Source organism: Podarcis erhardii, assembly GCF_964252035.2.
Source record: "Podarcis erhardii genome assembly, chromosome: 14".
Lineage (NCBI taxonomy): Eukaryota > Metazoa > Chordata > Lepidosauria > Squamata > Lacertidae > Podarcis > Podarcis erhardii.
The window spans coordinates 27,134,034-27,148,167 of record NC_138503.1 but is presented as its reverse complement, the minus strand read 5'-3'; the positions used below and the strand labels follow the sequence as shown (position 1 = coordinate 27,148,167).

The 14,134-nt window shown below is 42.6% G+C and overlaps 1 protein-coding gene across 4 annotated transcripts in view; it reads right to left on the bottom strand.

Annotated features, from left to right (window-relative positions):
* Positions 1 to 14,134, bottom strand: part of IQCH (IQ motif containing H) — a 79,843-nt gene that overhangs the window by 27,340 nt on the left and 38,369 nt on the right. For all 4 annotated transcript variants that reach the window (XM_081838808.1, XM_081838807.1, XM_081838809.1 and 1 more), the window contains one exon: positions 10,507 to 10,698. In XM_081838808.1, coding sequence (XP_081694934.1) covers positions 10,507 to 10,698 — 192 coding nt within the window. The remainder of the gene's footprint in view (positions 1 to 10,506; positions 10,699 to 14,134) is intronic.

The following is a 14,134-nucleotide window of genomic DNA, read 5'->3' as shown; positions in this document are numbered from 1 at the left end:
TTCGCACACCAATCCCGGGACTCTGTTCTTGCTCCCCTGGACTGCAGGATGGACTAGTGAAGCATCACACTCATTTCTTTTCCTTGCTAGACAGGGTTTCTCTTCATTTTTAAATGCTGTGTTTTAAATGCACTGTATGTGGAGGCGACAGCTTCTCTTAATAACACACCACAAAGTAAAACTGCTCTGTTGTGTTTGCCAAAAGGCAGTTTGTGAATTCTGAACACAAATGAACATCTTTGAGTCTCAGCCTGGGAACAAATTACCTTTCCCTGAAGCATATGGTTTAACTCACTTGCTTAAGATATCTAATGCCTGCAAAGCAGAGAGAGCTTCAGAAGCTAGCCTTAAAAAAAGCATCTGCAACAACTACAGGAGAAGCACTCCAAGATATTAGAGAGACGTCAGCGTATCCTTCATCCCAGACAAACTGGTAGAAAGAATGATTTATGCTAACACTGTTAAACACACAAACATATGATATATAGAAGAACAAGCCTTGTTGATAAAAAATCAGCATGGCTTTTGAAAGGGAAGGTTTGGCCCAATCAATGTTTTAGAATTCTTTGGGAGTGTCATCAACCTTTGCTCTGGAAGATACTGTATATTTGGATTAACAAATTTTTTAATGAGAAAGGTATTATTCTTACATTACATTCTTCATGTGTACAGAAAACCTGATGGTGCCTATAAGGGCACCAGTGCCAACAGCTACTACTGGCAACTAACACTGGAGAGTCCCGTAAAAGCCACTGGCTTGCTCCAAACTTCTAGGAAAGAGAGAATGTGCAGGGTATCTGTATACACTGAGGGAGGATTTGCTAATAAGTTATAGATTCCAGTGCCGTTGTAGTAGCACTGAACCAGCTGAAAAGCACCATATAGACAAGAGAGGGAAGAATGAATGGCTTGTGCTTTTCTTTCATGTATAACTAATTTAAGAACTAGTGAGAACTAATGATTTCCCATATTGGGGGAGGGGATTGCTTGGTCCACATAAATTTTCTCTTCATTGATTAATGCTAGCAAGATGCTCTATCTACAAATCAATAGGTACCATTAAGTTGCTTCTATCTTATTTTCAGTGCACTAGATAAAGCCATTCCCTCTAGTCACTCTGGGCTGAATCCCAATGCATATATTTGCTTCTAATCAGGGGGTTGGGGAAAGAGAGAAAATCAGATCCTTGCATTGCATAGTGGCTGTTGAAGTTGTTTTTGCTTCACAGTTACAGTACCCAGTGTCAATACTGATGTCACATCCTATGAGACTAACTGGTTTATTGAAGAGCACTGGGCCAGGGAGATCTGGGAGGAGATATGATAGCCTTCTTCATATATCTATATACACAGGGCTGTCATACTGAAGAGGGAGTAAGCTTGTTTCTCCTGCTCCAGAGGCTAGGATCCAAAGCAAGGCCTTCAAGTTACAAGAAATGAGATTCTGATGAAACATCAGAAAGAACTTTCTGAAAGTAAGAGCTCTTTGACAGTGGAACAGACTTCCACAAGTGATGGTGGACTTTCCTTCTTTGCAGGTTTTTAAGCAGAGGTTAGATGGCTGTCTGCTATGAAATTCCTGCATTGTAGGGGTTGGACTAGATATCCCTTCCAACTCTACAATTCCCTCTATGTTTCTAAGCTAATCACCATCTCCCATATAACCTAAGGTCACACACATGTGGTGAACCAAAATGAAAGGAAAGCCTAACCGTTCTTCAGGAATGGATGAATCTATCAATTTTGATTTCTCATTTTTCCAATGTGAAATTCCGTTCACCCCATCTCCACATAAGTTTGTGTTTTTTTAAAGTCCTCATGAAAATTTGTCAACATTAAAGTGAGCATTTCTCCTTTATGTATATTTGCTTGCTTTATTTGCAAGCACTTTTCCCAAACGTAATGCATTTTTAATATATTATTTTCACTAATATATGCATTTTTATGCACATACATTTGTCCCTAACATACATTTGGAAGGAGAACTGCACTGCAAAATTCGGAAAAGTGCACATTTCAAAGTGTATGTTGTGTATTCTTTCCATCACTACTATTCACGGGAAAAGTGAGAGAACAAAGTGAAAAGCGATCCTGGTGGTTGTACTTTTTTTTCAGATGGGTGCATTCATTTCTCAACTTCTGAGCTCTTACCACTGTTTAAAGTTTTCCCCAGAACCCCAAGGACTGAAAAAGTACTTAGCTGAAAAATCCACTTCCCAGTCAAAAGTTGTCTCTCATGGTTTCAGCCACTGGGTTTAAGAAAAAGCTTATTGTGAGGCAGACTGAAATGGAAACGCTGTTGGGTTCCTTCCGCTACACACACACATGCACACACCATCCAGCAGTTTGCAAGTACTTTAGAATTTGTTTCGTTGCTTGGGGGGTGGGGTGTTACTCTCTGGTGCTGCAATCTACGCAAAAGAACAAAAATGCTGGAAAATGTTTTTGGAAGCGATCAATCGCCTGCCACACTTACTTAGAATTCAAATGCCGCTTTTAGGGCTGAATGCTTGAGTGTGCAACTGCAAATTTTAAAATTAAAAAAGTCCCGATTTTGCCTTTCATGAGAGACATTCTTTTGGAAGGTAACATCATGTAAAACAGCTGCCATTACCAAGTCACGCAAATGGTTTTTGTATGTAAAATGGCTTTGTAAAATATTTGCTCCATCTGCTGAAAGTAGCAAAAGACAATATTCCCCGATACCTAATGGCCCATTTCAGCTGGATGGCAAGCGATTCGCCGGGGTAGCGCCTTGCATTATGTCGAATGGCGAGAACACTCCACAGAACTCTCCACTTATGCGGTATTATCTCCTCTCTGCTTCTTGAGAGGCCTGTCCCTCATTATCGCGGCCCGTCGCTCTGGATCAACGCACAGGCCGAGGGGCTGCTTTGGGCTGAAGAGGGCCTTTGTCAAAGGGAGGCACATATGCTGCGCTTCAACAGCGGACCGCCAAGCAGCCACTCGCCTCGACTATTAGAACAAGGAGGTTAGCCCTCTTTCAACTTTCCACCACTTAAACTGCTGCTCCCGTTTTCTCCACACCACATGGGTCACGCTATTCTCTTCTGGCTCGCTGTGCTCGCCAAGGATTTCAGTACGTACAATTAATCAATCCCTTTTCATTCTGAATTTGGCCACACACACAAAGCCTAGAGAACATTGTTCTAGCCCCAAACAACCCCCTGCAGCTCCAGGCTTCATTGTGGAGAGATCTCTCCGTTTAGAAGCACATGGCTGCCTTGTGCCCTGAACCACGTCAACATCTGTTAACAGGCCAATAAAAACAAACAAACTAGAATGGGGGGGGGACTGCGTTCCCCCTCCCCAAATCCAAGCCCAAGGAAGGAGCTACATAGGGACCGCAGGGGATCTTTTCGGGGGTGGGGTGGGGGGTAGTGGACAGATATATGTCACAAAAACTGGGATCAACCCAATGTTTTTAAATAAAGGCAATATACTGAAACACACACAGGACAGCTCTGTAGTGTTTTAAAGAAATATCACATATTTATGCAATTTCATTCATTCATTCATTCATTCATTCATTCATTCATTCTATTGTTGTTGCTTTTTGTTTTTAGCAAAGCAATCGATCTGGACAATTTATTTTGCCAAGGTGCTTAAAATTATGCCATGCCTAGATATAGAGCTGGTCAGATTTCATTTCTTTAAGAATGTGTAATAGGCATTTTTCTTTAAACAGGGAACACTTGTTAATACTCAAAAGCTATTGTCACTATACATACTTATTTCTTTTTATAAAAAACTCATCCCCAAACAATAATGCAGAATTTAAATTTTTTTATTTGTTGAACAAACAGAAACTAGGAAGGCCAGAGTGCAAAGGGCACACCCCTTGCACACCTCCCTATTTATTTTGAATTGTCTCGTGCAGTTGCACCCATGCAAAGTGTGGTTTTGCCCTTGTCTTGCCACTGCTATTTGTATCTCCACTATTTGTATCTCCACTGCTATTTGTAGCACAATACTACTTATAATGTCATTTTTATAAATTGCTTTCTGGTCATTGACCGTATTAAATATATTTGATTTGCCACTGAAGTGCAAAGTGGGATCAAGAACAAATGTGAAATCTTCTTTCGGGCTGCTGGGATTGAACATTTTCCAAATACTTCCATTTAAAAAAAAAACAACAGCACCAAAAACACAATTTTAAATAATTTATTCCCTGATGTTATGTTCTATTTTTTTTATTTACTTCTGAGAGGAAGTCTACAAATGCTAAAATAGAATAAAAATCAAGTCCTTGGAAATTCACAGGAGCCCCCTGTTAATTGTTAGTTATTGAGTTCATTGTTACTGTTGTATTAACTGTTGAGATAGATGACTTTCAAATACCCCTGCCTAATCCCAAAAAAACCCAAAAAAACCCCACCCTTTGTAGCAATACACTGTTGAAATCTGCATTCATTTTTAGCCTGCCTCTGCTTCTTTGAATTTAGCAGAATAAACATTTTAATATAATCTACAGAGGCACTTTATGGCATGTGATAACACTGACAAATTCCAGATTTTCTTTCGTGATCTTGCTTTATTCTCCTCATCTCTGCGCGGTTACTGCTAAAAACTGGCAGTTAAATTCAATTGATTCAAAATATTCTGAATCCATATGGCCTAAAACCCTGAAGCTTGAAGCTCTGATATTGCCTCACTGCTGTTTTGTAGCATTTGCAAAGACTTCAGTCCCCAGATGGTAGAAGTAACATTTAAACCTCCTTTTCTCTGCTTTGTACAATAGACCTTGGCATCATTTCAACTGTTTACTCCGGTAATTAACAGCACTGATACCACAACAATTACAACTCCTACAATCTTAACACAATAATGCTATGAATTAGTGAGAGCTAATGGCTGGAAGGTATAGTGGTTCCAGACTGCGAGATCCGTGCATTTTCCCCGAATAAAATAAAAGGTACCAAACAGCACGGCTCGCGGTAGACAATGATTACCTAGTAATTAGTTTACACAAAGCTTCCTATTTAATGGCAAAACGCTGTAATTAACGCGTGACAGAAAATCAAAGGGTGCTTTGTAAGCATATGAAAAATTAACACCGCAGGCCCATAGCTTTATGTACTGATTAGAAGAATATTAAATCAATAGGACATGCAAACCAACAGCTTGCATATCTGATTATTGTAGGTCCTAGGAATTTAACCAAGGGACATAATAAAATAACAAGACACAACAATTAAGGAATCAGGGAATCACCTGAAACCCAAACGCTGGTAGCCACATTAAATATAATAACCGACTGAGCAAGAGCATCACAGCTTGTTCTCTGATGTAATAGGTAAACACAACTTGATATCCCGTCGATGGCTATATAGTTTAGAGACTAGTGGAGACCTCTTCTGCTAGCCAATATAATTTTAACATCCACTATTAAGCTACATGACATTCGGAAAGAGCTATCAAAATACTGCTGCTGCAAATGGCGTTTCTTTTATTTCAGATCATAATCGGTCTGGAAGACCGTGTTCCCTATGTAACAATTATTACATAAACTCTGTTGTGATAGCTGGGCGTCACAAACCAGCAGCATCTCTAGAAACACAAACCACAATGCTGCCTCTGGGTGGGTGGGATCCAAAACACATTTCTTCCCTTTCCCTGAGCCCATCCCTGGTCAGGGGTTGGGTATACGCACACAATTCAGGAACCAACTTTATGAAATGGAGGGAGGATGTAAGTCAGTTTTTCCTGATGCTGGTTTATGGGTTCATGTGGAAGCCCTGCTGAAAGTCCTTGCAGGGCACACTTGTCCCCATTCTTTCTATCAGAGCATGGCTGAGGACACAAGTCCAGTGCCCATATGGAGCCCACCCTTATTTGTTATCAGTCTTACTCAAGAGGAACATGGCGAGCTGCCTTACACTGAGTCAGACCATTGGTCCATCTAGCTCAGAACTCTATACAATGGATTGAAGTGGCTGGCCAGGATTTCAGAGAGGGATTCTCTCCCAGTCCTACCTGGAGATGCTGGGAACCTTCTTCATGAAAGCAAATACTCTACCGCTACCACTGAGCTGCAGCCCTTCCCCTAGTACAGGGAGTTGGGTAGGACCACACAGTTGTTTGCTTCTTGCATTTAAATTAATGAAGTTACCCTTGAAGGGTGGAGTAATTGCATGCAAGCACAGAAACTCCCATATTCCTGAAAAGTGGTCAAACAAAGGTTTGCAAGGCATATTTTAATGAACTAGGTCCTGATAATGAAATAACAAGCACTTTCAACACCATAAAAAAACCATAAGAAACGTCTTGCTGGATCTGAGCCCAGGGTCTATCTGGTCAACATTGTTTCCAGAAGCAGATGGTCCAATGGACCCTTTGGAACATCACAAGCAGGGCATGGAAGTAATGGCCACCACACACACCTCACTGCTTCTTTCAAACATTTGTTGGTGGGGTGCCAGTTTCTTCAGCTCCTAGTTCTTCTCAAAACATCTTCCGTGACAAAAAATGCACAGCTTTCCACAGACTATAGCTTTGTGTTGTTGTTTTTCAAGAAATGGGATGACCTTCCTTGTGTCCAGGTGTTTTGTGATGGGCAATCCCATTAATACCACGTGAGAGCTTAAGGGGTGGAGATGTATAGCTCAGCTAAAAGTTAGTCAACCAGTAGTTGGTAGGAAAATTATTGATGTGTTTTACCTACACGTAAGTCTTTAGAATGGTTGGTTATGTGTGTTGATCTGAGGGCACAAGCATTGGGAAGGGTGTTGACTTGACTGGAGATGATTCAAATTGCCACATAAGCTCTTAAACCACTAACATCCTCAGGATTTCTCTTGAACTCACAGAAAGTTTCAGAAGAGATTACTGTGATGACTGTATGTCCTGAATGGAATGGTCAACATCCTGGTCTAGAGGATCCAGCAATTAGGACTCCATTTTTACAGGGAATAGACACTCAGTATAAACTCCGGTAAACCACATTATGTTTAATCGGTTGCCCTACTACATACCAATGAAGGAAAAACCTTGGGATCGTATCATAAACCGCTATGCAAATGATGCTATTTGTAAGTATTAACATAATTTAGTGCTTAGAGTCATATTCTCGTTTCTAATAACTCTACCGGAATGGAGAGTCTTTTGCCATGTACTCCTAGCCTGCAGGATAGTCTTTCATCACAAAGCTGAATTTTTTAATAACCTGCCAGCATATGTTTGGTAACGTGGCAGCTTAAGTCGATGACACAATGTCTTCATTATCGAAAGCAGGTCTCCATACTGTAATAGGACATTAAAGCATGCCTGTGCTCATAAACTAATGCTTTGATGTCTAAATGCAGGAGCATTACAAGAGCATTCAGTAACAAAGGAGGATTCTAATCCTCTGCACTCAGTGGAAACATTCAATGGAGACTGCAATTCGTTTCTAAATATGAAAGACTGGTGCTGTTGAAAAGCCAGGGCTGAGATCTAAAAAGTGAGAAATGGTGATATATTATTTGAAACAGGGAGGGGTCAAATGGGTCAAATGCAGCATAACAGGGCACTCAGGCCCACTCCAGACTGTTGTTTTTTGTGTGGGCATATCCTGCAACACGGCACTGATGCACAACAATAGTGCATTTGTGGTGTGTTTGTATTAGATCAAGCTTCCTCAACCTCGGCCCTCCAGATGTTTTTGGCCTACAACTCCCATGATCCCTAGCTAGCAGGACCAGTGGTCAGGGATGATGGGAATTGTAGTCTCAGGTTGAGGTTGTAGGTTGAGGATGCTTGTACTAGATCATCTACACACTATTCAGCTTTATTAGCTGCTCCACAATGCCTCCCCAATGTTACTGCATTATTTGTTGCTGATGGCAGCACTCTAGCAACAGTGGCGGAGCTTCATCGGCACCAGGGGGCGGAGAGCTCACACTGCTGGGGGCAGTGCGCTCCCCTCCCCCACTCCTCTTCCTCTGCCAGTGTCTAGCAACACAAGTGGGACAACCCCCCCCCAAAAAAAACCCCACACAAACTGTGGTAGAAAAAGGTTATAGGATTTCAGCAGGAGACCAACATTGCTTGCAAATAAAGCAGTATGACCACATTGAAACTTTTGATGATATGAACATTATTGAGGATCGTGCATAATTGCTCTAAAACCATCATCTAAGTACAAATCATCATAAACGCACAATAAAAATGGATGTGTGGAGGGTCTTCACACTGGGGTGTAATGCCAAAATGAATAGGTTGCAACAAGTATGCTTCTGAATACTAGTTTTGGAAACTGCAGGAGGGGACAATACTGTTGCACTAAGGTCCTGCTTGCAGGCATCCACGTGGCTACTCTTAGAACTAGATGGGCTACTAGCCTGATCCAGCAGCAGGGGTAACTCTCGTAATATGGTGCCCAGAGTGAGAACAAAATTTGGCACCCTAAGTATTTATTTGGCACCCTCCCCCCTCTCACCTTCCGTTATGTGCATGCTCTCAAGTGCACTACATCATAGTTGCAGTAACTCAATCACCTGTCTGGCACCACAGCCCAATAGATTATGAGCATGGAACCTTGGTTTTGCAAGCCAATAACCCTGCCTATAATCACCCCTCATTCATTCTAATGGTGGAAGCAAATGGGAAGTGTAAGATGCAAATTATTGCCCCATTAAAATGAATGGGGGCCCCTGTACAGCCTGTAAAAGATCTGTGAGTGCATCTGATCATACACAGAGACCTGTAGATCAAGGTGAAACAAGTTATTTAACCTTTGTTTCATCTCTGTTCCTAAATGGATTTTAACTGGGTGATTTTAGTTTAGAGACTTCTCAGTTTGGGGCTATAAGTTTTCAGCAAAGCAATTCATTACACCAACATGTAAGATTTCTCACCTGCCCTTCACCAGAAAGTCCCAAAGTGGGTTGCAGCAATACAATTAAAAAGAAAAGTAAATAAAGGAAGCTAAACAGTTTATATACAATTATAAAAAACACAAATAATTTGAAGCAAAAGGATCATCAGGTTGATTAACCCAAACAGAAGAAATACAAAAAACCCCCCAAAACCTGTCAAAGACTAGGGTAAAGAGGTATTGTCTTCAGCATACTACAGAACTATGAGATGAAAACATTAGACACACCTCTGTGAGAACAGAGTTCTACAATGTAGGGACTGCCACAGAGAAGGCCCTCTTCCAACCTACCATTCCCCAAACTTCTGAAGGCAATGGAACCACCAAGAGGGCCCCCTCTGTTGATCTCAACACTTGAAAGCATAAGAAGTGAAGGCAGTGGTCTTTCAGATATTTGGAGCCTAAGTTGTTCATGGCTGTAAACATCAATGTGAGCCCCTTAAATTGGCAAGCAGTGCAGCTGTTTCAAAATAGGAATTACATGAGCTCTAAATGGAACCCTGGCCAGTAATCTGGCTGCTGAATTTTGTTGAAGCTTCTGAATCATCTTCAATGGCAGCCCCATGTTGAGAGTATTGCAATAATCCAACCTAGAAGTTATCAAAGCATGGAGCTCAGTGGCCAAGTCATCTCTGTCCAAGAGGAAATCATAGCTGTCGAACTAGCCACAGCTGGAAACAGGCACTCCTTGTCACAGAGACTACTTAAGCCTCCTGTAGCAGTATTGGATCCAGGAGTGGACCCAGACTAAATAAAAAATGGCACAAAGGGAGAGTTCTGGCTTGCCACCATGCAAACAAGGTGCTGGAATAGATGGGCCATTGGGCTGATCCAGCAAACTCCTCCTATGTTCTTGTGGTTTTATGTGGGAATATGCAAGAGATTATTCTGGCCCAAGCTTGGCAAGAAGAAAGCGCAGAACAGAAAGAACTTCTAAAGCCTGATTAGTTTCAAGAAGCCAAGAGTGTGAAAACCACTGCAACACCCCAGATATACACAAGGTGGGGTAAGCCTAATGAAAATGTGCTTTGCAGAGACAATCTGGAGTGTAGCAACAGCCACTAATCCAAAGAAAGAGAATGTGAAAGTACAGCAGTGACTGCACACTGTGGTTCATGGCTAGAATGGGATCCTTTTCTCATGAAGAGAATATAAAATGGGTTAAGGTGTTTCAGTTAAGAGAACAGATGGGAAGGAAGGAAAATCATGGGTATCTTTGATAAAACGAATAATGATTGGTCTTATGTAGATCTCTCCTCCATCCTGTCCCAAAGGCATGTTACAATACATACTACACTGAGATGACCCCAGTGAAGATTTTACTAAGATAAAAAGTAACTTGTCAATGCCAGCTTTTACCTTTAAAGTCCTAAGCAACTATGCCCCCAAATTAACTGGCAATGAATTTTTAACAAGTGTTCCCTATTTCATACAGGACAGTTTAGGTGCCTCTCTCCCCTTGGAACTCCTAAGACCTGCAATGTGCCAGGTACCTCTACCTTCTGAGGCTATGCTGTCACCTTCAAAATAGCTCAGCTTCTCCTATTGCACATAAAACATGAACTCCAGGAGGCACTGGGTAAACTTCAAAAATGAAAGACACCTGAAAATGACTGATGGACTTACTTGTGCCCACTGCAACTTCCATATCTCAGGGCCGTATCTACGAATCTCCCTCTGAAGCCAGGGATAGCATTTGAGGTGCTCGGAGATGTCACAGAATGCTGTGCCATTTCCCTCAAAGTCGCTGTCCACTTTGAACACCCAGCGTTTCACTTCTGGGTAGTCAATTATCAGCTGACTGATGACTTCAAGCATCTAGGAAACACACACACACAAGGTTTTCAGTTAAATCCAAATGGATGTCATCTTAGCCACTCTCTACCTGAAACTGATCGTCTCATTTTCTTACAGATGTATAAGATGCAGGTGAGACTACAGGGACAGTTTGAGCGGGGAGGAAAAGCCCACAAAACACTGTATTTGTGTAATGACAACGAAGACTGTACTTGAGCTTTATATTATTTATCCTTTTTTAAACTAGATGGTTCTAAAAATACCCTTTTCTATCTTGAGGCTTCATTGTTGGTGGGTTTGACTGTAACTGCAGAATAGAATGGCTCAGGAAGTATTTGTTACAACAGCCATTCCAAAGCACTTTTTATTATTTGAACTTCAATCACAAATGGAATTATTATTTGTTTGCTCTGTGTCCCGTTATTTGTTGCTTTTGAAAGCCCAATAAATGGGTTTTCTGTTGACGACTCCCCTACAGAAATGAAATGGATCGATAGTATTGTAAAGATTGCACCAACAGAAAGAGTTATGAGGTATCTTTAAGTGAAAATTGAACTGTGCCTTAAATTATTGTCATCTTCCTTTGATTATTTAACGCCTCGCATCAATATTTCCTGCTGTAACAAAAACAATCTGAAACAAATTGAAAGGGGAGCTAATGTGTACGATGGTTTGGAGGGTACCATTTATAGAGAAGCAATATTAAAGCCAACACTTGGGGCAAGTTTAAGCCTGTGAGATTTGTAATGTTGTGGTTCATTTTGGCTACGAGTTGACTTTCTGCCATCTGCTTCTGCATTTAGTGCATGGTTAAGGGATGCAGCTACTCTGCTGAGGATCTCTGACCCCATGAAATGGTCAGTGTGCAGGTGTTTTCTCTGTAAGCAAACTGAATTCTTACAATTCTGGTACGAATTGTACCCCACCTGCCATCAATGTCCCACCCAATGAGGGTGCAAATGCAACCTCTTTGAGCACTTGACCCTCTAAGTGTTGACAAGCCAATTCCAGCTTCATTTCCTGTCTTGGTTGCTCATCCTCGGTTCTGCCTTGTTTATTGCCCTGTCATTCTACCCCAACCTGAGCCTACACATCCTCCTCTCTGGGCAGATCAGTCCTGCTTTTCACACCTCTATGTTTCCTTAGATTGTGTGTGTGTGTGTGTGTGTGTGTATTTAGTGTATACCAAATAGATTTGATGTGTATCTCAGATACCTTAAGTCAGCATTAAGATGAAGGAAACATTTAGTACAGAAAAGGTATTATTGCCTCATTCTGAGCACTGGTGATGTGCTCTGCCTGCCATCTGGAATATGCAATAGATTTGCTTATCTTTCGTTATTTACAAGCCATTGTTTAAAATGGCTCTTCTGAAAACCAGCAGCATTCATAAATCAAAGAGTAATCACAACCTCCCCAAAATCATAATGATTCATATCAATGACAAACAAAGAACTATTGATTCTTGCCCTTGGAAGATATAAAACAGGGTGCGATTTTCAAATTGCAACACAAAGAGGCAGTGTTCTTGTTTCCAAGGAGCTTTCTGTGTTCAGAACTGTCCATGGAACGTTTACATGAACCAAATTAGGAGTGAGTGCTGAAATGAATTTTCATAGCTACTGATACTCCTGAGTGTTTGAAGACTTGGAAGCCACCATGAACTGGCCCCACATTAAAGTACAATGGCTTGCATCAGATTTGATCCATGTTTATCAAGTAATCTGGTGGTGCAATTTGCATCCATGCATAACAGGGATGGAAAGCCTGTGGTCACCAGAGGTTGTTGGACTACAGCTCCCATCATCCCTGGCCACTGGCCATGCTGGCACGAGCTGTAGTTCATCAACAGCTGGAGAGCCACAAGTTCTCCATCCCTGGTGCATGGTTTGCTTGCAGTTATTTAGCAATCATGGTTGATGCCCCAGAACACTCATATGCTCCATCAGTATGCATTTACCGAGTTCCCATTGTCTTTAGCTCTTTGCTAACTCGGCTTTGCTAACTGCTGTGAACTCAGGTGAATTCTAATAATAATAATAATAAATTTTATTTATATCCCGTCCTCCCCAGCCGAAGCTGGGCTCAGGGCGGCTAACAACAGTCAAAATAATCCAACGATTCTGAAAACATTTCATTATAAAAATTAATTAAAATCAAATTGATGGCAACCAATAAGCAAAATTCTGTGCAGATTGCCAGAGGAGGGGGGTCATGCTGCGCCCTGACCAAAGGCCTGGTGGAACAGCTCTGTCTTGCAGGCCTTGCGGAAAGATGTCAAGTCCCGCAGGGCCCTAGTCTCTTGTGACAGAGCGTTCCACCAGATTGGAGCCGCGGCCGAAAAGGCCCTGGCTCTAGTTGAGGCCAGCCTAACCTCTCTGTGGCCTGGGATCTTCAAGATGTTTTTATTTGCAGACCGTAAGTTCCTCTGTGGGACATACCAGGAGAGGCGGTCCCGTAGGTACGAGGGTCCTAGGCCGTATAGGGCTTTAAAGGTTAAAACCAGCACCTTAAACCTGATCCTGTACTCCACCGGGAGCCAGTGCAGCTGGTATACTACCGGATGAATGTGATCTCGCAGCGAAGACCCCATAAGGAGTCTCGCCTCGGCATTCTGCACCTGCTGGAGTTTCTGGGTCAGTCTCAAGGGTGGCCCCACGTAGAGCGAGTTACAATAATCCAGTCTGGAGGTGACTGTCGCGTGGATCACAGTGGCTAGGTCAGGGCGAGAGAGATAAGGAGCCAACTGCTTAGCTTGGCAGAGATGAAAAAATGCTGCCTTTGTTATAGCTGTAATCTGCGCCTCCATAGAGAGGGAGGTATCGAAGATTACACCCAAACTCTTAACGGACGATGCTGGCACTAATTGCACCCCCGCAAGAGATGGGAGTTGCCCCCTCAATCCCATATCGCTCCGTCCCAGCCAGAGGACCTCTGTCTTTGAAGGATTTAACTTCAACCGGCTCCCATGTAACCATCCAGCCACAACTTCCAGACATCTGGTCAGTGTGTCTGGGGCCACCGAGTTAGGATGGCCATCCATCAACAGATAGAGTTGGGTGTCATCAGCATACTGATGGCAACCCAGCCCCAAACTCTGGACAAGCTGGGCGAGGGGGCGCATAAAGATGTTAAAAAGCATCGAGGAGAGAATCGCACCCTGAGGCACTCCACACACCAAGGAGTGGCGCAATGACAATTCCCCCCCAAGCGCCACCCTCTGTCCCCGACCAGAGAGAAACGAGCGCAGCCATTGAAGGACTGTGCCCTGAATCCCCACGTCGGCAAGGCGGTGGTCCAGGAGTTCGTGATTGACCATGTTGAAGGCTGCTGACAGGTCTAGAAGAATCAGCAGCCCCGACCCGCCTCGATCCAGCTGCCTGCGGAGATCATCTGTTAGGGCGACCAGAGCCGTCTCGGTCCCATGACCAGCGCGGAAGCCGGACTGGAATGGATC